At 43.1% G+C, this 26,494-nt stretch overlaps 1 protein-coding gene across 2 annotated transcripts in view; it reads left to right on the plus strand.

Moving 5' to 3' along the window:
- The window catches only part of NPAS3 (neuronal PAS domain protein 3), a 956,265-nt gene that overhangs the window by 913,179 nt on the left and 16,592 nt on the right, over positions 1-26,494 (plus strand). For both annotated transcript variants that reach the window (XM_068991246.1, XM_068991247.1), the window contains 2 exons: positions 16,403-16,596; positions 20,793-20,899. In XM_068991246.1, coding sequence (XP_068847347.1) covers positions 16,403-16,596; positions 20,793-20,899 — 301 coding nt within the window. The remainder of the gene's footprint in view (positions 1-16,402; positions 16,597-20,792; positions 20,900-26,494) is intronic.

Raw genomic sequence — 26,494 nt, forward strand, 5'->3', positions numbered from 1 at the left:
ACAGTCCATGGATTCTCTAGGCCAGAATACTGGCGTGGGTAGCCTTTCCATTCTCCAGGGGATCTTCCCAACCCAGGGATTGCACCCAGATCTCCCACATACCAGGTGGATTCGTTACCAGTGGAGGCACCAGGGAGCCCATTTATTTTCATGTTCTCTTCATTTTCACATTCTCTTTTAAGATTTACCCCTTATCTATAAATTTCTCTCAGTAAAAAAGAAAATTCATTTAAACATTGCCTATTTACATAAAGATGAGGTGCTCAGTGGCCCAGTCATGTCTGACTCTTTGCCACTCCATGGACTGCAGCCCACCAGGCTCCTCTGTCCATGAGACTTCCCAGGCAAGAATACTGGAGTGGGTTGCCATTGCCTTCTCCAGGGGACCTTCCCAACCCAGGGATGGAAAGCTGCATCTTCTGCGCCTCCTGTACTGGCAGGTGAATTATTTACACTGCACCACCTGGGAAGTGTGGGAGACTTGGGTTCAATCCTTTGGTCAGAAAGATCCCCTAGAGAAGGAAACAGAACCCACTCCAGTATTCTTGCCTGGGAAATCTCAAAGACAGAGGAGTCTGGTGGGCTGCAGTCCATGGCGTGGCAAAGAGTTGGACACAACTGAGCAACTAAACAACAACAATTTATATAAAGAAACTGCTTCCTTTTCTCTGCCTTTTAAGATGCAAAGTAAGTTTGCTTTAATATCCAGTGTTTTTTGTTTTTTTTTAATCCCTTACTCAGCAGAGAAAGCCCATTCAAACAAAAGGAAGAAACTGACATATTTTGGATTGACAGATGTCAAGGGACACTACCATCTAATTTCTGTGTTGATTAATTTGAAGGTAATTTTCTGGTAACCCAGGCTTCCAAAATGGTATTTTAAGTGGCATGTTGGTAAAAGAAAATTAATTTTTCTGTGTTAAACTTGCCAGCTTTTGAATTAATTGCATGAGCATAGCAATCAATTAATAAATTGTTAAGCAAACAAGGGAAAATCGGTCAATTAAAAATGACAAAATTGATTCCAAGGGTAGATAAACCAAAAAATTGTCATAATCCTCATTTCTAAGTTTGGCTGTCCTGCCTCTGTACGACCTGCCTCCCACTTATTACACAGCATTCAAATTGTTGAAGCTTTATTATAATTTCTTATAAATAAATTACCACCTAAGCCGCCTTTGCTGCTTTAGTGGGATTAAGGAAATCAAATACAAATAGCAGTCCTCTGGTAGCTCAAGGAGAAGGTTACTGCTTTGGGGGAGTGTGCCACCCAGAGTACTGTGCGCAGGTGTTTTTGGAAGGAGAGCCCTGGCCACATAGACAAATGTTCTCTAAATACTTGCCCATCTTCTGCCAGGAGTAACGTCTATACATTGTCTTTCTCCTGGTCATAAACTCAGATGTATTCCAGAGATGGGACAAAGCGGGGAGCAGCAGGACTGAGTAACAGTGTTTGCCTTCTTGGCTCATTAAATTTGAATCTTCTTAAACACAGTGCCTTCTGTTCTTTCCTATATGTCGCCAAACACGGCCTGGGATACCTGGATTCAGTCTCCTGGCCTGGATTAGGAAATTTGTCCCCCTGCTTCAAAAGACAGATGCTTTGGAAGTGATACTTAAAGAAAATAGAAAGGACAGAATTTGTCTTGTGAAAGTATCTGCAGGCTTCATAGGCTTTATATCTTGGAGCACTTTTGTGGTTGTTCACCTGGCCCACTGTGCTTTTCTTTGGTCCTGACTCAATGGTGTGTTTTATCAGAATGTACCCCCTTTGTCCTCTCAGATGTGGACTAGAAAAACCAGGGATTGGAGCAGGCACATCACTAATTCCTTCAGTTTCCAATAGCATTTATCATAAAGGATATGTGTAAAATTTCTAGAACTATTTATGTTTTAGCATGTAGAAGATTTCTGAATTCACTCTGAAAAAGCAACTAAAGACGTACATCTAAACTTCTATGTCATACTGAATCTTCTCTTGGATGTTGACAATGGCTCAATCTTAACAGAACCAAAACAAAACCCACCCCTCAAAATGTTTTGCCATCCACCAGTCCTTTCCACTCTAGTAAGTGGCACCATCTTCCATCCTGAGCAAAAGCTTAGGAGTATCCTTTGAGTCTACTCTTGACCTCAGACCCCATATCTAATACATCAGCAAATTCCATCAACTCTACCTTCAAAATCCACAACCCAACTACTTCCCATCATTTCCTCCTGGACCCGCATCATCTTCCCCACTAGGACTTCTGTAGGAGCCTCCTATTTGGTCTTCCTGCCTGCACTCAGGCCCCCAGAGCAGCCACTGACAACAGCCAGAGTCATTTCTCAGATCTTATCCCTCTCCTCTGTGGGTCCTTTTCATCACTATAACCCCTGATCCAAGAACAGTGCCCAGCAACAGATTCATCTCAGCAAAACTTTGGGGATGGATGAATGAAATCATGGAGTTTGAATGGGGTACTTCAAATGCTGCAGGAGCATTTGGATGTTTGAGAAGCATTATCTGACCAGTTATAGACCAGGAGAAGAGTAAGACACTGCCCTTGAAGATGAGTCACTCATACATCTGCCAGCCCTCTGCTCACCTGATTCCTCCCTTTGCCATTGCTATGGAGCAGAGGATGCTGTGGGTGAGGAGGGTGGCGGTGGGGTTATGTCTGCCTAAACCAAGGCAGGACTTAAAAAAAAAAAAAAAAATCAAGTGCTGATTCTGGTTCTTTTAAACAGTTGCATACTTACTTGGCAGTCACGATAGCACAAGTCACTCCTATAATCAAAAGAATCATTACTTGTTTTGCTAAAATCCCAAGGAAATAGCTCAAGATGTGATATTTCAGCACTAATGAGGTTGTGCCTGAAGAAGTGGGATTTTAATTGTGATGGATTTAGAGAATCCACTGCAAAACTGCAGGAGAACAGCATGCTCTTTCCAGTTCCAGGGAAAGTGCATTAATATCCCATGTTTTTGTTTTATTTAGTCTTGGCTGACTGTGTAGAGAATCACCTAAGGTAACGGCAGAACTAGAGGGACTACATCAAATAGAACCCTATAAAGAAACTTTATTTTCTCCTCCCATGCTATGAAGGGAGGCTGTAGGACTGAGGAATATTTGTCTTGAGTTGCCTTACAAGCTACTAGATTGATTTCCTTTGCTCCTGACAGTTCTGATCCCAACACAACCTCTCTACCACCTTCGATCTTTCAAAGGTTGAAAGTCACCGCTTGAGAACCCTGGCTTGCTAAGCCTTTACACGGCGGGTGGAGGAAGGGGGTTTCTGCAGGATTTTACTTCATGCCGAAGACTGATGCGGGCTGGGTAGGATCGCTTCTGGTGCAAGTTTGCATATGAGCAGTATTGCTGATTACTTCATTAGAACCCTGTGCGCTTCGAGAGCCATATGCTTTCAAGTTTCTTTAAATGGTATTAGGGAAAAATATCCTCCAGGCATTATTTTTAAAGGGGACTTCAAACGTTCCCCAAGAAGAAAAAAAAAAAAAAAGAAAACTATAGCACGTTTGAACTCCAGGGGGTTGCAGGAGAAATCTTACTTAGCAAGACTGTGAAAATGGAGCCATCTTTTCAGTTTCAGGGTAAAATAAGTGTTGGTTACAATCAGGGATAAATTTGAAATGTGGATGGAGAAAGATGCAGAAAATCTCCAAATCCTTGAATCCTTACCATAAAATAGCAAAGAAGATGATGACTTGAGGAAGGAAAAAAAATTCTTTTAATAGTTCTCGTCTTACATTCAATGGTATAAAGAGAATGGAAGACTCTCCCTGTATCCTGCAGAGTGCAAAGGTCCACAGTTCTTCCCATTCCGTGCCATGTAGGAGACACTTCTAGAATAATTTTCCCCCGTGCTACATGTATCCAAACTTAGATTTTAAAGACACAGAAAGCAAGGCTACAGGTAGGGGTAAAGCTGTTCATTTTGAGTTTCGCTGCAGAGCTCTGCTCCAGAGGTCAAATCAAAGAGACTCTTCTCTAAGTTTTAACCCTCCTTCTCTAAACAGATTCGAACCTGATGTCATTTAATGCATTGATGCCTGGATTTCTTCGGCATCATAGTTGCATTATTACATATCAAAAGGACTCTTGAGAAATTCCCTCGAATTGATAATTCTAATTTCTTATGTATAACTATTCTGTATTCACTCAGAGGACAGCTGCATTGTATGCTAAACCATGAATCGGAGAAATTGGTCCCTTTGTATGTAGGTTTGTATTAAATTGAGATGCTCTCTTTTTTCCCCTGTTTGTTCCCACACTTGAGTTCCTGGTGTCAGTTTGTATTTGGCTTCTCGAGCATATTAAAATTTTTCTAGTGCTTATGATGTTCTTGCCAAGAGCACACTTGCAGCAATCTGCACCAGAACAGTCTTTGTGCCAATTACTTCAAAAAGTATTCTTTAAAATGAAAAGAGGGAGGGGGATTTTTTTTTTTTTCAGGGAATTTTTCAGGTTATAGTGTGGTGGTTTCAATTTTAATTTTTTAGTCAGTCTTCCTGAAATGGTGACTGATCAGCTCCGGGCTGTGTGCGTCTTTGGGTTGTTTTCTCTCTTTTTTTTAAAAAAGCCTTTCTACAAAATGGAAGTTCTGGTAAAGACGTACGCTTAACAGGGATAATCAGTAGGATGGAGGAAACTGCTGATACCACACCCTCATCTATTTAAACAGCTCTGGAAAGGAAACTGCTAGAAGCTTGTTAAAGAGTTTCCAAATGTGTGACTGTAAATGACTATCTCTAATCATGGCTGAATAAACCAAACGCAGCAAATGAGCTGGTGACACGCACAAAAGTCATATGAGCATTCTGAACTGCATATGCTGAATGGATAATAACCCATGTCAGTGCCACGGGGTCCTTTGAAGGTTAAAATCCGAAGTTTTCATCAAGTTATTTATATAGAGATAGACACATATTTGGAAAAACAAAAGAGGAAAAGTGGGCAGAACGTTCCCCCAGAAACGCACTGCTGAACAGGAGAGGGGCCCTGGATGAGAGACAAGGGGGCTTCTCTTTTCTTCCTGTGTCTGCCCCTCACTGGCTGTGCATCCTTGGGCAAGACATTTCACCTCACTGAGCCTCAGTCTCCATGACTGTAAGGTGGGCGGATGCACGAGGTAGTCTGCAAGGCACTCCCCTAGCCCCAGCGCACTGTCTCTCTGGGGGGCCACACAAGGAAGGTTTGGCAGGGAGTGGATTCATTCACTCCACAAAGCAAGACGTTTTGAGAGGCCTGTCATTCCTAGAAATTGCTCTCATTAAGGATGAGATATAGGGCTGAATGAAGCAGCCTTATAAAATATCAGCTATAGCAGACGGAGGGCAGGTTGAGAAACATTTCAGAAAATGTCCTTTCCTAATCAATGCCTAACACGTAACATCCAGGCCTCACGAAGAATGGAACCAAGATAATACAGATGGGAAGTTATAGAGGTTTAGGGCTTTGATGATGGCTCAAAGCTTCATGTTTAAACATGCCAGATTGAACAGACACCACAGCAAGGAAGGGTCTCAGACCCCATGTAGTTAAGCCCACTCGCTTTCCCAGTGAGGAAACTGACGCAGAGAAAGGAGCGCCTCGCTGCAAACACAAAACTGAACACTGCCTGAGTGTGCCAATAAAAGTGAGGCACCTTGGCTCCTACTGGGCATTCTTTTTTTCTTGCACCTATTTGGGTCTAAAGTGCCTAGCTTAAGAGAATTCCTTGTTCTTGCATTCCTGAAGAGTTCATGTTACCTACAACAGCCTCCTAGGAAGGGATCACTTTTAAGTTTGATCTGTAAGCAGTTTCATGTCTAAATTTGGGGAATGTCCGGACTTTCATTGTTCCACTGTATTTAGGACCCCTCTGTTTGCATTCAGTTTTTTTTTTTTTTTTAATTATCAGAAATTCAAGTCCTTGTGTGTGTGTGTTTTCCCTTTAAGAGGAACGGCTGCTTTAAAAAAAATGTTTCAGCTCCTGAGACAGCAGAGTTGCCCTTCCACAAGGCCCAGTCTACCCATCCACGTGGATAATTGTCTTTAATTCTGTATCCTCTGCCACTGAGGAAGAGGGGAGGAGCTAACTCCCATATCTTGGAGCTCTTCCTCTGAAGGCTTTTTCGTCTTAACAAAATGTAACCATTTACTCTGCAGCCCTTCAGGCCAGGTGGAGGGGACAGAGTGCTAAGTCGCTTCAGTCGCGTCCCGTCGGAGTCTGTGCAACCCTAAGGAGTGTAGCCCGCCAGGCTTCTCTGTCCATGGGATTGTCCAGGCAAGAATATTGGAGGGGGCTGCCGTGCCCTCCTCCAGGGCATCTCCCCTACCCAGAGACTGGATGCCTCTCATGTCTCCTGCGTCGGCAGGCTGGCTCTTTACCACCAGTGCCACCTGGGAAGCCCGGGGACAGAGAAGAGCTGCCTTGACCTTTCTCAGGAGAGCAGAGAGCTCTCTAGAGCTACTATCTTCACACAGACAGGCACTCAGCAAGGTCCACAGCTGTCTCTGGCCGTTTGTCACAGATGAGAGCAGGTATAAATTCCATTAGCCAACAGAAGCAAAGGTGTGCGAGACTAACTTAGAACAAGATGTGTCACTAAACTCAAGAAATTGACGCAAAGCATGCCTTCCACAAAGATGAATGGAGCAAGAACAGAAAACAGAGAATATCTGAATTATCTGTTTCCTAATAGGAGCTCCTGAGTGCTCAAGAAAAGAAAGAGTATGATACAGTGTTTCCACAGCACCTATAGGTGAAGGATCACTTGGCATAAGACTAATTCTGAGTCTCTTTTTTTTTTTTTCTCTTTAATGCTGTTGGAAATACAAGTGCAGTCAGTTACACTGAGGAGCGCTGCCTCTCTGCCCTCAAGTCAGAGACTTTAAGCCATAGGGGCCTCCAGGGGCCGTGAGGGGCAATATCCCTCCTCCACGTCAAGTGACAGAAGACTACAAATTCTGCCCTCCACAGAGGTAGTGTTCCTCTGTCCTTCTCTAGGAGCCTTTAATAAAGTAACTGAATGAAACGAAATTTGATCAGATGTGTGTAGTTCAGCCTTCTTGCTTTGCCCCTTAACAATTTATAAAGGTGTTTCTACCCATGGTCCTGTTTGATTAAATGATATTTGAAGTGTTCCACTCTCTGAGAAAATGTGGTTTATAGCCTTGGCATACATTTACATAATCTCGTTAAGGAAATCTCTTCAGCTTAGTTCAACTATCCCAATAAAAAAAAAAAAAACTTATCTCTGGTAGAAGAAAGACTGTTTTCTCCGAAAGGAATAGGAAACAAATATGGAGTCTGACCACATTTTGAGACTCTAAGGCTCTAATTGTAGTTACATTTTTTATGTTATATATTGGAAGCTTGTTAACAGAGATGGATGAGAAGTAATTGCTGTGTTTGGAGGATACAGTCATGTAAGAAAAGAATGCTGTGGCTAATGTTTTTTAAATGTGGATTTTAAAAATAATTTTTTATGTGTTGCCTTGGAAAATGTTTATACATTAAAAAAAAAAAAAACTGAAGGTGATAAATTACCACCAATCTCTCAAGCTCCCCACTGGAGCCATCAAATTAAGGGTTAACCTCCCAGGATTCCCCTGAATTAATCAGGAGCTAAGCCAGGGGCAGGCTGGGCTAGGGAGAAGGGACTGGCAGAGCTCCACCTCTCCGGAGACGCGTGGGGTACAATACTGCAGCCCACAAGTAAAGGAGCCTTGGCAGGGCTCCCAGCGCCTCCCTCAGGCAGCCCTGTGCACAGAAAACACGCCCCAATCCCACATCAGCCCAGGGTTTCTGCTTATCAAGAGCTGATCCTCCGCTTCCAGGGAACCAAGACAAGGGGTTGTGTTTACAGAGTAGGGGGGGTTTGGGCCCTGATTTAACCATACATGTACATCTTTCTTTGCTCATTTAGGAAGCAGTCTGTGATAAGCCACTGGGTCATCTTCCTAAGATGTCTAGATCCGTTCAGCTCTAGAAAAAGATGATGCTGCAGCTAGACCGACCCAAGAGTGGTAGTTTAGTCACTAAGTCATGTCCCAACTCTTGCGACCCCAGAGACTATGGCCCGCCAGGCCCCTCTGTCCATGGGATCCTCTAGGCAAGATTAGTTGAGTGCGTTGCCATTTCCTTCTCCAGGGGATTTTCCCAGCCCAGGGATTGAACCCAGGTCTCCTGCACTGCAGGCAGATTCTTTACTGGCTGAGCCACCAGGGAAGCCCCACTTTGTGACCCAATGGCCTACCCTTAAAACAAAATTGAAAGGATGGCTATGCTAACCACTGGCATAAAAGCCCTTGGAATGCTGGATGGCATGGAGATTTCCAGGTTCCTTTCCAGCTTGAAAGAATCCAGAGTTTGGGGCACAGGACCTTGGGATCCCTATTATTTGTGTGTGTTATTTTTTTAATTGGAGTATAATTGCTTTACAATGTCATGTTAATTTCTGCTGTACAACAAGGTGGACCAGCCGTGTATGTGCATATATCCCCCCCCCCCGCCACATACCACAGGTTCCCACTAGCTATCTGTTTTACACATGGTAGTATATTTGTGTCAAACCTAATCTCCCAGTTATCCCACCCTCCCCACCTTCATGTACATGTCTGTTCTGTACACCTGCATCTGTATTCCTGCCCTGGATCTAGCTCGCCAAGTGATTCTCGTACATGCTCAGATTTAAAAACCACTAACCCTAGAGGGTTTAGGGTTTTAAATAAATCCCTGATATCAGCATTAGGTGTTGTGGGCTTTCCAATTAAAGTGCAAAATATGTTTCCCCCGTGTGCTTGGCTCATTTAGTTATTTGTGTATAGGACAGAGGAAGTTGACTTCAGCTGCAAGAGGAAGAATGCCCCCTTCCTCATGTTTATGCATCATGAGTCTTTGCTTTCAGGACCTTAAGATCTCAGTGAAAACAGAGAAATTATCCCCCGGCTTGCTTCCTTCCTCTGCCTACCAGAGTCAGGAATGCCCTTATCTACAGCTCTAGGTTTGTCCACTTCTGCATCCCACCCTCGGTGAATCTTTTCAGCCATCAGACCAACCATCAACTGGTGGTGCTCAAATTACATTCCCCTTCCTGCTCATCTCTTTAACAGTCAAACCAAACGGAGTCCCTGGGAATTCACACTTTCTCATTGTTGTCCTTCTACCTGGGAGAACTGCTGGGGTTCCTCTTCCTTAACTTTGCCCTGAATACTTCCCTTGTACCCAGCCTCCCCTCCTTTCTTCTCCACCACCAGAGCTGCCCTTAAGTTGAGCCCATCTAAAACTCTCTCCAGTTCTTGCTAGTCCTCTAGCCTTAAGTGCTAAATCCTATCCAAGCCTGAAGAGCCCTGCTCTTAAGGAAATTCTTAGGGACAAACTTTCAGAAAGCCTCCTGCCAGCCACGTGGTTCCTGAACTGATCCGCACCTCTAGACCCAGTTGATGACGACATCCCACGTCCACCTCTCCTCTGCTGCATCTCCTTTGGCCCTGGAAGAGGCGTGCATCTTTACCTGCTCCCTGCCAAGACCCAATTTCCCCCTGGACCTCTCCCCTCACCCTCAATCTCACCTCTGCCTTGAGAAGTCAGCTTGTCCCTCTTCTGTCCTTTCTTATCCCCCATTGCTTAAGTTTCATTGTGAATTATGATGAACATTCCTAGAAGCCAGTCAGTTTCTAGAAAGAAAATCTGAGACGCTGGAAAGGGAAGGGGACTAACACTGCTTGCTGTTCTCCTGCCCCTCACAAAGCCCAAAGGCACTTCCTTCAGCTGCGAGCCCTCTTCTCCTTAGTGTCTGCCTCTATGGACAAGTTCCTGGTCTCAGATGAATTGGCTTTGTTTTTCAGGCCTTGCGCAAAGACTTAGGTTTCAGGATTCAGAGAGACAGGGACAGAGAGACCTGTTAGGGTAGTTTCTCCATCCGATGATAATGCTCTAAATTCAGGAAATCCCACTCCCTAAAAATTTGCATGAAGTAATTTACATGAGGTTGATATTCTCCTGCTGGTTTAGATTAAGTTGTTAGGCTGTAGGCTAGATGTTTAGATTCAGAAGACCCAGCTAAGGCCTTATCTTTCAGCAGGTTGTGGGCCACCAGAGCCCCCATCACTTAAAAATAATTAGCTAACTCTCCCACCCAAGCTAGTGATTTGATGATCTGTATGCTGAACCAGACCTTTACAGGGGAATAAAAGAAAAAAGACCAGAGTGCCAGAAGGAAGCTTAATTTTTAAGGTAAATTTGGATTCCTTTAAAGGACAAGTAAAAAAAAAAATCTCTGAAGCTGCTCTAAACCTAGGGAATCATAGTTTTTTTTCCTGCCTGCAGCTTCATGGTTCCTCCCTGTGCCTAGCCTTATTCTGTACTTTACATTATATGTGGAAAATAATGCACATAATACTTAGCACTTCCTTTCGATAAAGAAAATGTTTCATAGGACTAGTAGTGAGATTTATTCCTAAAAGAATGGAGAATAGCTTCCAGATGTATTTTCCCGTCACGGACTTTCTTTCCTTAAGTATTGACAGAGGGGAGGTTTTATCAAGGTCTTTGTGATGGGCTTGTTTATAATGAGAAGATATTAGTGGAGCGCATCTAAGTGTTTATCACCAACAGATGACAGAAAGGAGCATATGGCAGGAAGAGAAATATATATTTGTCCAAGAATCATGGCTTGTTAACACTCCCACATTCGTCCTAAACTCCGTGATCATGTACTCTCTACACGACGCACACTCACTTGTTGTGTCCAAGAAGAAAACTAAAAGTCAGACGCTGATTTCTTCAATGTGGAACTGTCAAATGATGCTAATTTGGACACTTTTATCAAAGATGGTGGGATTTCCACTCAGAAATCCTGTGCTTACTGCGCCACTGTTGCTGGTGTCTGGGCAGTGCTGTGTAGGGGGTTTAGAAAAATATGGGCTTTAGCATTTTTTGCACAGCTCTTTATGATAAAACAAGAACAATGAAAGGAAATGTGAGAACTGAGCTCTTACATAAAATTGAGCTCGGGGTCCAAGAATCTTTTCACTCAGAAATCTCTTTTTGAAGAATGTCGGTAGATGAAAGACCAGACCAAGACAAACCTGTAGGACACAGAGGCCATTTTTACCTGGCGTTGGCCAATGCCAAAGCACCGTTCCAACTCGGATACGACCCCTAAACCTCTAGTGATTAATTCTTGTAAACTCTGCATTGATTAGCTTGCAGCTGTCCTCGGAAGCTCCTGCCCTCACCACGGAGCTGTCAGGGGAGTGGCAGGTAGGGTAACAGCACAGTGACAGCCCCTCGACTGAGCAGTAGGTCATAGAATTCTCCAGAACTTAGACAGAACCCTAGGTATCAGCACCTGACTCTTACCTTCCCTTTTATATCTGAGGAAACGCTGCCCTGCTCAAGCTAGAAGATGTGCCCAAAGTCACCATAACCAGAACTGAGATCCCTTGTTCTGTTTCCCAATTCAATGTTATTTCTAAGCCACAGTATTCCTTTCACTTTAAAATGACTATTTTTATGGTTTCACGGTTCTTGAAATCATATTAGTATTTAGGTTTATCTACTTCCTTGTATACAAGATCATTTCTCATTCACCTGCTTAATGGTACAAAAAAGCCATCCCATTCTTTGGGATGTTACCACGGGGCCTGGTGACCATGTGGCAAGCTTGGCATTTATATCAGAACGGAATTGTGGGTGGAGAAAAAGGGGGCTTAGAGTTTTCAGAAATGGTCACCTTTTAAGCAAAAGTAATCATTATAGAGTACAAGAAATTCAATTTAGAGAAGTTAAGTTGCTTTAGGCTTCAGATACTCAAAGGGCTGGCATGGTGGAGGGATGCCTTTGGTGTTCTTCTCTTATCTGTTTTCTCTGTTGGTAATTCCATTGAACTGCTTGGTTTTAAGTATCACCTCCAGTCAAAAAAAAAAAAAAAACCAAAGTGAAGCACAAACCAACCAACCAACCAAGTCTTCAACCATACCTTCATCTCTCATCTCGTAAGCACTCAACCCCTTTTTCCAACAATCAAAGGACACCTCCCCAGCATCTCCCCAGGCTGCTCAAATACTTAGTGTCCACAGGGAAATCTTTTTCATCCCTTTGCCAGCAATTCCTGCATTCCCAGTCACCATTTAGTCTACCATCATCTTCTATGACACAGGCTCAAAATCATCATGCTTCTCCCCAGGTCCCACTGCCAACTTCTACTGCTTGTACCTAGTATTTGCCCCATCTCCGTCTCTTCTAACCCTCGTTGGAATGCTCCTGGCTCCCTGGGTGTCCCCAATAGGTTATCTTTTGTATTTGTTTCTATTGTACTTTATATTCCAGCCCTTTTCTCTATCTGGAACACCTTTTCCCATTCTATGATTATATCTTATGGCAGTTTTAATTTAGTGCCAGTTTCATGTAGCCTTCCAGATCCATTCAGTCAAAACTATTTTCTGCTTACCCTGACATCCCAAAGATTTCATTCTATACCTTTCCTTTGGTGCACTTTTTATTTAAGAAGATAGTTTTTGCTTCTTTTTTTTTCTTTTTTTGAGCATATACTGTGTATCAGGCATATAACCAGGCACTTTGTATACATTTCTACTTAATCCTCTCAGCAGCCCTATATCCCAGAGGTCCATATTTTACTGGTGTTAGATACAGCTTGGACGTGGGGACTCCACTCCCTGGATGATTTCAATGTGTAGTAAGGTTGAGAACCACTGGTAGAAGTCCAAACGCTTTAGCCAGACACTATCCTGTAGTAGATTTCACCTTTGATGTTCTAAAAAACAAATGTTGGACCCCAGCCCAGTCCTACCTAATTAGAATCTCTGGGGCAGGGAGCCTCGGAATCCATGCTTTAACAACACTGCACAGGAGATTCTGTCATATAACCAGAATGGAGAAACCACTTGAGCAGACCCTGTGTCATCTCCCAGTCTTAATATATTAAGAGTAATTGTTTGTGTCCTCTCACTGTGTAGTCTGTAAACTCTTGAGAACTGGTTTACATTTGATCCACCTTGGTCTTCTCTCTGGTACCTATCAGGACTCCTTGCATACATTTTAGAAACTAAAAAACCAAAAGAGTGCCCTTTGATGACCTCATTAAGAAAACGAAAGACATCTTTACGAGTACTTATTCTCTGTACTACATTTTTAATCCCTAATATGCTGACCTGGAAAGTAAGCAAGTCATTTCAATTCCCTGAGCATCACAGTTGCATGACTACGCAATGCCAGAGCTAGGATATGAACCCAGATCTTCTGATAATACTTTTTATCCAGCCTCAGGCCTTCAAAGCAGCTACAAAGTAAAACAAACAAACAAACTGTTTGGATACATGTTCTCTGCTATGTTTCTAAAATCTGAACATAACTTCTCACAATGGGAGGGAAAAAAAAAACCCAATTGTTGGCCTTATGAAATGGGTTTGGGGGAAATACCATAATTTAAACCCCAAAATTAATTACAGGACCTAACATATCTTTTCTTCTCTTCAACCTCACTCTCCCCCACCCCTCAGATGTACATGCACTCAGACAAACACACCCTGATGTTCTTTGACGTTTCTTGACAACTGCTTTGTTTATTGCATTGGCGATTTTCTTAGGTTTCTTTTCCCTTCTTAGTTTGTATAGTTTCTCAGACTTTTCAAATAATTTGGGCTTCTGCCATATATGAAATCATTTCAAAGGTTCATATACAGTTTAGTTAAGGCAGTAAATTGGCATCTGGTATAAACTTCTGATGTTTTGGTTCAATATGAATATGCACTTAAAACGTATAAAAGCATAACAAAGTTGAAATGACGCTCAAACACAACCTGCTGCTGACAAGTACCCAGTCGTGTCCAGCTCTTTGCAACACCATGGACTGCAGCCCGCCAGGCTCCTCCATCCATGGGATTTCCCAGGCAAGAATACTGGGGTCGGTTGCCATTTCCTTCTCCAGGGGCAAACACAACCTAGAAACATGGATTCTAGGCTCTCTTTGCCATTTCCAAGCCTGATGATTCTGGTTAGGGGAGGAATGTTACAGAGCCACTTTCCTCACTTAAAAAATGAAAAGGAGAATGACCTAAAATAGACTCTCCCAATTTTTCTCCCAAATACAAAATGGCATGATCCTTATTATTTATTTGGCCTGTGGTCAAGATCAAATGTATAATCAGTCCTTACCCTTATTATTTTTAAGGGCAAACAGAACTATAATGAACATTTTTATACTTCTTTACAGTTTAGAAGGTGTTTACAGCTGCCTCCTTTGGCTTTCATGACATAACTACAGAATAGTCATTATTATCCCCATTTCACAGAAAAGAAAGAGATGCAGTGAGGTAGAGTGGCTTTCCCCAGGAGAACAAAATCAGGAGATGGCAAATCTAGGTCCCTGCCCAGCCCAAATTTTGACCCCTTTCAACAGCTCAGCGGCCTTGGGCAAAGCTGGAGGAGATCAGAGGCTGGTGGCTCTGACACGCACACAGCTCCCCAGTAGCCTGCCTGGCTTCCTCAAATGTCTGCTACCCCAGATGCCTTTAAATTGCTTTGGAAGAGAATACCAAGTGGGGATTTATTTAACATCTCATTTCTGGGTGTGAGTTTTCCTGAGCATTTATAGATCTGTGTTTTTCCAAGAAGCTGAGTGTTCCTGATAAAACAAGACAGATAATGATAAATGAGCATCTATGTAAGCCTAGCTGGGAGGAGGACCAGGGACTGTTAACACCCCTCCTGTGAAGCTAATCCCATTTCTTTTAGCTATTTCTTTATTAGTTAATGAGGTCTTGCAAAAATATGTGTCTGTGATGATGTTTTAGCATCCTTGCCTCTAGGAACATTTTCAAATATTCATAAAGTAGCTCGTCTGACCAAAGCTGAAAGCAAAGGTGCATTAAGCATGAATTTAGTCAACTTCAATGCGGGTGGTCAAAAAGCTGCTCCTAAAATAACCTAAATAATCCTCCTCGTTGATTTCCAGATCCACAGCTCTGGGCTCAAACATGAAGGAGGAAAGGGAAGAGGTATCATTTAGAACAGCCAGGACTCCGAAGGGCAGCCCCATAAGCTTTGATCCTGCTTCCTGACTGACAGCAGTGTGGCTTTGCTTTTGGAAGACTGAATAACTTAAAAACACAATGAAAAAGGAATTACCAGCCAAGCCCCTAGGAAGGAGAGCAGATGCTAGTTCTTATGGCTCCAGGGAGGTCAGAGACGCACTTCCCACTTCAGTTTCTTCCGACAAGGAGGGAAAAGGAGACTCTCAAAAGGTGTCTCTGGTGCTCAGGGGTGCATTTGGAGCGGCAAACCAAACACAGAAACTCGACCAGCTATAAAACTGAGCACCAAGGTACAGGGAATGGTGGCAACTACTTCTACAGCCTGGTTTGGAGGGTACCCCACGCTGTCACAGGGCGCGAGGAACCCAACTAGGGTACACACACACATATACACACGTGCCTTCTGTCACCCAGAAGCAGCGCCACACAAATCCTCATTCTTTCCATCTTTCTATGATTTCATTTTCCCAAAACATTATTTAAGGAAACTCACATTGTGACTCATCTCCTACGTTCAATTCATAAACAAAGGAATTTTTTCTAAAGATGGCTTTATAAAAACATATCATTGAAAATAATGTGAAGATGATGAACCAACTTTGTTTAGATCTGGGTGGGTGGCCAGGACTATCCATGGCATAGTTTGGCTAAGAAACCAAAAATCCCTCCGGTTTCTGAGCAAGTACTTCGGACTGTCACCAAAATGGTGCAAGCCTTCCTGATCTACTGTGGTAAGAGCTCAAGGAACAAATCATACGCTGAGGTCCTCTAACCTTTGATCTGAGAGAGCATTGTGATAAAGCATGGTGTTACATGTACAGGTAACTCAGCACTGCCTAACATGGAAAGTATGTTCAAAAGGACACATTCATGGTCATTGTCACTGAATCTCTTAATCACTAGAGTCTTTGGCTTTTTTGAGAATGAAGGAAAGCTCTGAGCCACACCTCTGAAAAGAGACGTCCATGGAATCCCGTTCAGTAGAAATATCGAGAAGGACAGATATCGTCCACTAGTAAGGGATGAAAATGCAAACATTTCTTTTTGCAGCTCAGGGCTCACTTTGTCCTTTTATCTGGTTGTGAACTTCCTCTAAACCTGAAAAAAAAAAAAAAAAAGTCTTGAAAAATAGTAACAGCACAGTAATAATGCTGCCCCGAGAAATGCTCAGAGTATAAGACTATTTCTCTTTGGTCTCTTGCCTTGAGGACACTGAGGGCACTTTGACAGCCCTTATGATTACACCAGATTCAAGCTAACATTCGTTATCCAGACGCGATTCTGCATTTCTCAAAAGAAGTACTGTTACAGCCCGGATGTAAATTTGACTGTGTCCTGTACTTAATGTTCTATTCCAGGTGATTCACATAACGGGCCGGCTACGACTGAGGGTGTCACTGTCCCACGGGAGGACCGTCCCCAGCCAAATCATGGGTCTCGTGGTTGTGGCTCATGCCCTGCCTCCCCCTACGATCAATGAAGTCAGAATTGACTGCCATATGTTCGTCACTCGAGTAAATATGGACCTCAATATCATTTACTGTGAAAATAGGTACTTCATTTTTGTTTTCATTTGCCCTGTTGTATGTTGCACATTGGTAAGGGCCGGTGTTTTCAGCAGTCTGAAGGATTTTACTCTCCCAATGAGGCTCATTATAAATCCTGATCTTATTTTTAATGGCTGCTTGGACTGACACCAACCATGCTTTTTATTTGAAATTTACATCACTGCCCTGATTTACATTAGGGACAACAATGGGATGAATTAGGATACCCAGGCATCCATATGCTGTAACTGAGACCCATTCTGGCTGAGAACCCAAGGAGAGAGCAGGACTGAGACATTCTTGGCAAATCAGTGCAGCAAGAGCTATCTCCTAATGCCTCAGCCAGACCCCCTTCCTGACTACTGCAAGGGCCCAGCCCTATGATGGGTAGTGTTCACACAGGCATTGAGTACCTTCTCCTAGTCAGCTCAGGTTGCTAGGACAAATCCCCATAGACCGGGTGGCTCAAACAACAGACATTTCTCACAGTTCTGGAGGCCGAGAAGTCTAAGATCAAGGTGCAGGCTGACGAGGTTCCTTTGGTGGCAGGCGGGGGTGGGGGGTGGGGGTGCAGGTGGGGTGTGTTTCTGGCTTCTTGCTATGTTCTCATATATGGGAGGGCAAGCTCTGATCTTTCTCCATCTTATAAGGACACTAATCCCATCATGGGGGCTCCACCTTTCTGACCTCATTTAAAACTAATTACTCTCAAAGATCCCACCTCCAAATACTATCCCAAGGTAGGAGTGGAGGGGTAAGGACTTCAATAGACAAATTTAGGAAGTACACAAAGCATGTAGAGAACAAATAAGAATTTGAGATTCCCCAGAGGATAAAAAGACAGAAAAGAAATTTGCAGAACTCTTCAATAACACTTCTTAAGCCTGAGGATTTCACTTGGATAGATTAAAGAAAGATGACCCATCATATAAGTAACTTGGCAGTCCTTTCTCAACACTGAGCTTTTACAAAAGGACTTTTTAGCCTCTGGTTAAGCAGTTCACTGTTTCATTAGGCACAAAGCAAAGGACAAGGAGATGGGACAGTGCCCCTTCAGACCTTTCACCTAGAAGTTACCAGTATATCATCAGACTGATGTGAGGAAGAGAATCCCGGGGCAGGGGGAGGGGGTGGGGGGAGGTGCTCACATGTGGCTGTGGGAAGGAAGCTTGGCAGTGTTGATCATTCTTGGGGACAGGATGGGGGGTGATGGGAACAAAAGAACAGGATGGTCAAGTGGTTTAGGAAAGTGATCTCTCTCCCGGGGCCAAACATGAAGAAGACAGGCAGTGCCCATATCCAGTCCACTGGGAAGCGCTAAAGATGTTGGGATCAAACTAGAAATGTCTTCCCTTCCTGGTCAGGCTTTGATTCAGAGGAAAGGATTCACTGGGAAAAGATAACCCACTCAAGCTTTAGGGTGTTCAGGCAGGGAGAAGATATCATGAGCCTGTCACTATTATCTAATGAGTAGTTCAATCTATTTGTCAAGTTTTGACAGTATTTATTAAAATTCTTATCACCATGACTATATACCTACCTGGCTATGTCCAAGGCATTCTTCAATGGCCACAGAGAATCAGGAAGATGAGTTCACCAGAATGAGTAGCTAGAGTTGGCCAGGAATAATAGAGAGCACTAACATTTATTGAACACCTCCTACACCCTCGGTGGCGTGCGAAGCACATTGAAAGTGCTGTCTCATTGAAGCTTCAGGACAGTCTGAGAGGCTGGTGTTGCCCGTGCCCACCAGTGCCAGGCAGTGCCAGCTTAGAGAGAGAGGGTAAGTGTCTTGACTGAGGCCAAGACTTGAACTCTATCTGTCAGACTCAAACACCCTACCTCTGCAGACCTCCCTGCATTCCCTGTCTCTAATTTCTCTTCAGAAGTCAGGTTAAATGGTAAAGAAGCGGTCCAAATAACCACCGTGGGGATCTTTCATATGTGTGCACCCATGAAAGAGAATATACAGCCCATAAAGCAGTCTCTTCTGTTTTAAAATGTAGAACATTGGATACCCAGGGAGGCGGTAGACAGTCAAAGGATGAACTATGGCTTTGCGTCTTTGAAAACAAATGTCAGTTCCCTTGATTGAGAGTTCTACCAGCACCACTCAGCACCAGATTAAAAAAAAAAAATGAAGCCTCATCTCACTTACCTAGCTCCCAGAAATCCTTAAGCCATCACTTAATTCTCAGGCCTGTGGTCACAGGTTGATTAATTCTTTTGATGCACTCCATGGACTTGGGTGCCTGATGGTGTCACTCTAGTAATTGAGATCACTTTCTATGGCCCACTTCATGTATCTTTCCTCCCATTAAAACATGTCTTTTTTTCCACAACCCCTTATTAGCCAGTATAATACAGCATTATTTCCCTACTGAAGATGACAGTAATTATTTAAAAGGACCCCTGTTAGAAGTAATTGCATATTTAATCTGAGAGAGCAGCATATCTTGTGTGCCGGGCACCATGCTATATTCACATCATTTCATTCATTAGTACCCTCACCAGCCTCTGAAGTTGTTTCACAGATGAGGAAACTGGGTCTTGGAGTATAGTTGCCATCGGGATTTTGATCCTGATATACAGGTTGTCAGACTGGTCGAGGGTTTTGTACACATAGATGAAGAGGTCTTTGAACACGGAGCTCATCACATTCACCTTGATAATAGGCTCTGGGAGTACACAGAAGTGTTTCCATTGTTTTGAAGGATTTCATTCAAATAAAAAGTAAACTAAAGAACTATCTTCCCTAAAGAACTGGGTGCCTTTCCCCAGGGTTCATTGTTTACTTAGGGAATTGCTAACTAGAAAACAGGGGCCTCTCCTGGACTCTCCTCAGAATCCCGGGACAGCCCTGGGCAAAGCCAACCTCTGATGCTTTCAGAGGATCCAGCAAATTCCAGAAACACCATGGAGGGAATGAAGGCCTTTAATGACATCCTTATTCACTCGTTTGCAGAAAGGGGGTGTGAACTGTGCTTGGAAAGCAACTAATGGTTTTAGGAAAACACCAGCTGATCTGTTTTATACCAGAAAACCAAGGACTCCTGAGAAAACACTCCAAGAATTCTATTTTGGCCAAAGATATGATTTAAATTGCTAGACACTGAGAAATTCGCTCCCTGGGTAGGATATTTTCATTATATCCCATATTATCCTGGTTTGGTTTGGTTTCTTATTTCCTTGCCTTTGGGGGTCAGATTTCATTCCCCCTGCAGCGCTCTCACGGGTTTCTTCAAGGTGTCATAGCTAAAGATTCACTTAATATTTGATAAGTCATAAAACATAAAAAGCACAGGGGCAGTAAAGAGAATCAATTAAACAAGAGGTAAATTCTCTCTGGGACAGACCAAAATGAACCTGAACTTGGACAGGGAGGAAGAGAAGCAGCGTTTAGGCGCGTTTGTGTAAACCAGGCAGATCCCCCCACCCCGCCCAATGTGTTTTCCAATTTTTGTTCTATTTTTCTGTGCTCCTGCCTGAGGACACTGGCGTCTGGACAATCAATGACAGAGGCTTACACACACGTACAGTCGCGCACAAGCCCGGCAGAGCTGCCGAAATGGTTTAAAAGTTTCTGTGTGGAATCCACCACAAAGTCCCAGTTAAAAGGGCCAGGAGTGAGAGCTGAGCTCTCAAATGACTCAGACAAAAAAAGATAATACCCCCAGGCATCTGTATGTTTCAGCATTTAAATTATATCCCTTGAAATGCCAATTTGGATTTTGTGCCAAGAAGCAGTCGAAGCCTTTTTTCATGGAAATACCCAATAGAAAACCAATCTGTTTAAATGAAAGGTGTCTCTAATCATTTGGTATAAACATAACATGTTTTTATTTTATTATGTAACCTTGAATTATCTTAGCCTTTAATGAGGATCTCGTATTGTTACTGATTCTCAATAATTTCATGGAATTATGTTGTCTAAATGCATATTCTGATACTAAAGAAAAAAAGAAAAACCTAGCTAATTATTTCAACACAACTGCTTGATCCAGCGCAGTTCCGGCTTCAGGAAAGGATTGTTACATGTTAAAGAAAATTAATTTTATCTAAAAGGGGTTTTCCCTCAATGCCAAGTCCTCACAGGTACCCTGGTACCAGGAAAATTGTTAATAGATCTGTTTCTAAGTCATTGAACTATTTGTATATTTCCCCTGCTTCTGATTTCCAGCCTGTGTTCTTCTCTTTGTAGGATTAGTGATTATATGGATCTGACCCCCGTAGACATTGTAGGGAAGAGATGCTACCACTTCATCCACGCCGAAGATGTCGAGGGCATCAGGCACAGTCACTTGGACTGTAAGTACCTCCGGTGCGTGGGGACAGCCCAGCTGGGGTCCTCTCTCCTGGATGCTTTTTTTTTTTTTGGTTTCCATGCCAATTTCTCCTTTCACATCTCCTGCACATTTGAGATGACTGTCAGTGCACAGTGAGAAAAAGTGAGACATAAATCACTTCAACTTGTATTGGAATTAGATTGAAAGCTGGATCTCGGGGCCCGGAGAAATTGCTGGATCTGTAGGTGCTCACCCCGGATTTCGTGGTCTCCGGCATGCTCTCTCTCATGATGTGACGGGGGGACCTTTGTCTTAAGTGCCTTCTCGACCCTTTCATTTTCTAGAGCTACTTCTACTCTGAAATTTGTGGTCTCCGTTTCAAAATAAATGTGGGAAAAGACAAGTTCAGCTAGGCCAGAGCCTCATAAAAATTCCTACTTGACTAGCCACAGACCTGGGATGGGGAGGAGGAGGGGAGGGGCAGAGTGTGAATACTGCAGCTCTCAAAGGCACTGACTTTTCACTGTGTTTCTACAAAGAGGGTTATTTAGAGAAGCGGGTATCTCCATGTCCCGACTCCTGGAAGAGCAAAAGTCATCTCAGCTCTTTGAGTCTGGTTCCCGGCTCCTGACCAGCAGGCTCACCTCCAAGGCACATTTTGTGGGCGTTTAAGCAAAGCCAGGCCAGCAGAGCTCTGCTGGGTCCACACGGTGACTCACACGCCAGCATCCTCATGCACTTTTCCCTCATCAGACTTCAAGGGGCTGTTTTCACTGTGAGTGCAAGGGGTCTCAAGTCCCATCAGGAGGCACTGTGGCCCTCTTAGGAAGAAGCTCTCTTTTCCAATGAGAGGTCCTTTTTATGACCATTCCGTAGACTCTTCCTAGAAGATGAGGGCTCTGCCATCTACATTGCTAGAAGGTTCTAAACCCAGTTCTGAACTCTGGTTTTAAATGCATGCAAGGGGAGACAAATGAGATGGTTCAGCTTGAAACGGAAGCTTTTATGTAGTAAGGTCAGCCAGGTGGCCTCTGTGTTAATGTTGTCTTCCCTTTCTGGCCATGGTTGAGGACAGCTGTTTGAGCTCTCTCCTGCCCTTTGCAGTTGTTGACTCGTTTCAAACTGAGATCTTCAGAAGCATGATGGAGAGACAGTAAGCTAGCCGGAGTCTCAGAGTGTGAGCGTCTCGTACAGTGTGTTGAACCCTGCATTAGCAGCACTGACATGGGAGCGAGGTCAGTGTCAAGTCCTGTATGTGCTGTGTCTCTGGGAAAAGGCTGTCTGCAAGGCAGCTCTGGCAGATTCTACTCCCAACCCTGAGTGCGTGCCTTGGTATGGCTCCCCCGGGATTTAGGGAGCGCACTTGTTGCTGAGAACAAATGGGTGTCGGGTATCACAGGAGCAGATGGTTCTTCAATTAATTGAGGGAAAAAAATGATGCTGTTTCCTGAAAAGAAACATCGGGTTCTTTGTAGCTGGGAATTCAGAGAAAATGGAGAAAAATCAGGACCTTTGGAGGAAGCCGTGAGTATATTTTGTGATGCAGATATGCCAGAGATTCAGACTTTTAAAATGAATGCATGTTTGTGAGACACAGTCATAGACCATGTGCGTGTATGTGGAGTTGGGGGGTTGGTGCTTTTCCATTCTGGAATCTTAATCGAGGTCTAAATTCAAAAGCCTGATGCTGACAAAAAAGAACTTTGTCATCCTCCGTTATTATTTGGAAAACGTCATGCTATCTCTCTGGGATTTGATTTACAGCTTGAAGAAATACAATTCCTCAGGAACAGTGAGCCAGGGCAGTTCATTTCTTCCCATAAAGCAAAGGTCTCCAACAAATACATTTGAAGCCATCCTTTCCGATCTACTTTTATCTCATTTTCAGTACCTGGAATAATTTGAGAGTGCTGAAAATAAACAACTCCGTCCACCATTCAGTATTGTGCTAGTATCCTAATTTTCCTGGTATCTTGCCAGCTAATAAACATAGAAGGTATGCTTTCAAATTCTGTGATTTTTTTTTTCATTACTTGATATTGACATACTGGCTATTGCTTTATGATTTCGTCTGCTAACAATGATTGAGTTCAGTCTTTCAACTCTTATACACATGACTTCTAATTTTAAATTCTTTTAATAACCTTAAACGCATGAAAAACAAATAGAATGAGCTGATAATTCAGCACAGTAAAATACACTTCACATATTTAGCTATCACGCTGTGGAATAACTCCACAATGTCAAGTAGCACACAATTAGTAAAACTGTAGGGGGAGGAAAAAGGAGTGTTTTGATCCTGAAGAATTTGGATCCTAATCAGATTGAAATTTCAGCGTTCTTGTAGTGCTTAATATCTTCAATCACACACACACACAAATCAAACTGATGCCAGTGTCAGGTTTTGCATTCTGTGACTGAAATAAAATGCTAAAATATACAAATGCATCTCGCTTTGTACAATAAACATTAACATCATTATAAAGTAAGATTGAGTCTAAAACTGTGTGATGGAATGTCTGATGTTTACCTAATTCTCAAACCAAAGCCAGCCCAGTAACAAAATGACAGAGCATGTAATAAGTCTTGGTTGTGTAAACATTGGAAGAAAAGGCAAAAAGCCAACACAGCATCTTGCTTGTCCAGAGCCCTAGGCTATTACTGAACGATGCCTCAACTGTGCCTTCTTGGCAGGAGAAGGTCATGGTGACATGGAATCAGCTCAAGAATAAGATAGAATTCTAGAACAAAGGGATGGTTAAAAAATAAACCACATTAACTATTTAGCTTTTCCTCCTAGAGCTGTTGGCACAATTCCTGGCTTGTCCATGAAAGGCAGGTTGTAGTCATCTGATCTCACTTCTGATATTTTGAGATCTGTCTTATGCTCCAGTTTATGGATAAAACTTAAAAAAAAAAAAAAAAAAGACTTGACAGCCTTTGATAACTCAAAATGCTATCTTTATCACTCGGATCTATTTTCCTAGCATAGGCAACTGTAAATCTATGGATGAGCTTGTTTCTAGAATATGAAAAGTGAAAGGAAATCTTGGCTGCACCAGGATTCGACAACTCTGATAAAGTGAACCAAAAAACTTTCGACCATTTGCTCTGCCACTAGGTTCACGAGACACGTGAGCATTCACTGGGTTCCAACATAAATAATCACTAAGAATCACATTATATACACCAACACAGTGGGTTAGTGAAATGACAAAACCAAGGGAGTTTAGGTCCTCTTCCGTCACACTGTGCCAAAGACCTGTGTGATATTATGCCACCTCACTGGAGTCACTGAACCAAGCTCCATTGATTCTTCAGGCCAAATGGAGCAAATCAACATTTTAAAGTTTGAACTTTAAATCATCCATGTTAGCAATGATTGGAGCCCCTTTGCCTATCACCCTGAAGCTTTCCAGGGTTCCAAGGTGGCGTTAGTGGTGAAGAACCCGCCTGCCAATGCAGGAGCTATGAGACGCAGGTTCTATCCCTTGATGGGAAGATCGCCTCGAGAAGGGCATGGCAACCTACTCCAATATTCTTGCCTAGAGAATCCCCATGGACCGAAGAGCCTGGCAGGCTGCGGTCCTTAGTGTCATGTCACCCTGGAGTCACACACTCCCCTTACCTATAGGAATGGCTCCACCCTCCCCTGCTGTGCCTCTGCCTACAGTCCAGGAAACGGAAGGGCAAACCATGAGTGCTAGCCAGAGAAACATGCCTCATGTTGTGCTTTCGTCCCTGTCTACAGAAGATGCTCCTTTTGCCTTGAGATATCCTTAGGGTTCTTCCTGGGTCACATCAGCAATGACTCTCTAAAACTCTCTAAAACCTGAGGGGAAATCTTCCTTTCTCTTCATTACGATGTGTCCCAGCAGCAAGGCTCAAGGCTCTGCAGCAGTGCAGCTTTAGGGGAGGAAAAAGGAGCTGGAAAGTATAGAAGTGGCATCAGTTTTCCCTTCCTAGAACTGGGCCCAGGATGAGAAAACTCTGGCAGAGTTATTTCGGAAAGAGAGGAGGACTTCCAGCTTGTCTATGAGATCATTAAAGTTAAAAAGCACCACCTACCCAATGCATTGGGGAGGTGTTTAAAAAAATACAGTAGCCTGTTTCTTTCTTAATTACAAAATTCTATACTTCCTAACAAAACGAATACACAGCTACCTGGCATAATGCATTCCATGCTGTTTTGCATCAATAACCCCTACACTTCCCTCCTGAAGGCGTCTCATCGCCAAATGCAAGCCGACTGCTTAATGCAGGACTAATTAGTATACCCCCTTCCAGTCTGCAGGCCCTCCATTGTAATTCCTTCCCAGCTCATTTTTTTCCACAACCGAGCATCAATCAAAGTAAGTGCCCTGCCTGCCTAGGAAACACAAGATGCCCTCCATGCATTTGTCATCTGCCACACAAACAAAGGGGGAATTGAATTGTTGATTTGGGTATGCAGCCATCGCCTGCAGTAGAGGAAGGCTCAAGTGAAGGAAGGAGGGAAGGGTGTAGAGTTTGCTGGGTGGGCCACGTGCAGATGGCACAGGGGATGTATTTTCTGATCTTCGATTTTTCCAAGGCTGGGTCTTCAGGGATTTAGCTGCCACCTGATGACTGGCTGGACTTCCCCCCCCCGCCCCCACCCAAAGCAAATGAGTTTTTTCCTCTTCTTCCATATGAATATGAAAATTCACATGAAAGGAAATGCACGTAATAGCTGGCATGTCTGCCTTTTTTCAGAAGCCAAGTCAGCCTAGCCTGTCCATTAACTAAAAAGATTGTCACACGGAGACAAAATTAAGTCAGGCTTTTATGCAGGAGCGAATTAGTATTATTACTTTACACTTTTTTTTTTTTTTTTTTTTGGCAATTTGGGTTTTTAAGTCCAAGGTCAGACACACAGAGAGAACAGAGACCAGCAAGGGCCTACCTACCAGCTGGGTGTCCCTGCCCCATCGAATTCTAGAAATGCCAAATTTCAGGCCAAACCTGAGGTTTGCTGAGTCCAAATATGCAGTTAACAAAGGATCCCTAGCTGACTCACATTCATGTAAAAGTTTGAGAAGTACTGACCTCAGTGGTATTTAGAAGGCATTGTTTTACATGGAGCAAAATACAGATCGACTAGTGATCTTAACGAGTTCATTTATCCCCCCTCCAAGAGATGAATTTTGTTAATAGTAGTAAAAATGTGAATAGTCAAATGGCTCTGAGGGCATCTCAATCAGTGTTCAAATGAAACAAGCGTGATAACTCGATTAAGAGTTCAACTTCTTTACAAGCATATAAAGTTTTGAGTATCAGTGGAGAAAGTTAATAGGGTAGAGATAGTAGTAACTGTCAACTTGTAAGCAAAAGTCAGTTTTTTCCCCAGGTTAATATTTGTCTAGGTACTTGATGTGTGAATAGAACAGTCGTATTTTCCCTCTCCAAGATCATCTAACATTTGTGAGTATTTACTGCAAAGTTTTGCTATAAAATTTCAAAAATGACTAAGATATGGGTCTTCACCTTCAAGAACCTTACATATTAGTAGAAAAGACAGCATGAAAACAGCCCAATTTGAAAGGGTGGCATAAAGAGAAGACAATTACATTATGGTGTATAAACAAAACACAGGAGC

This window comes from Capricornis sumatraensis, chromosome 19 (assembly GCF_032405125.1).
Source record: "Capricornis sumatraensis isolate serow.1 chromosome 19, serow.2, whole genome shotgun sequence".
Lineage (NCBI taxonomy): Eukaryota > Metazoa > Chordata > Mammalia > Artiodactyla > Bovidae > Capricornis > Capricornis sumatraensis.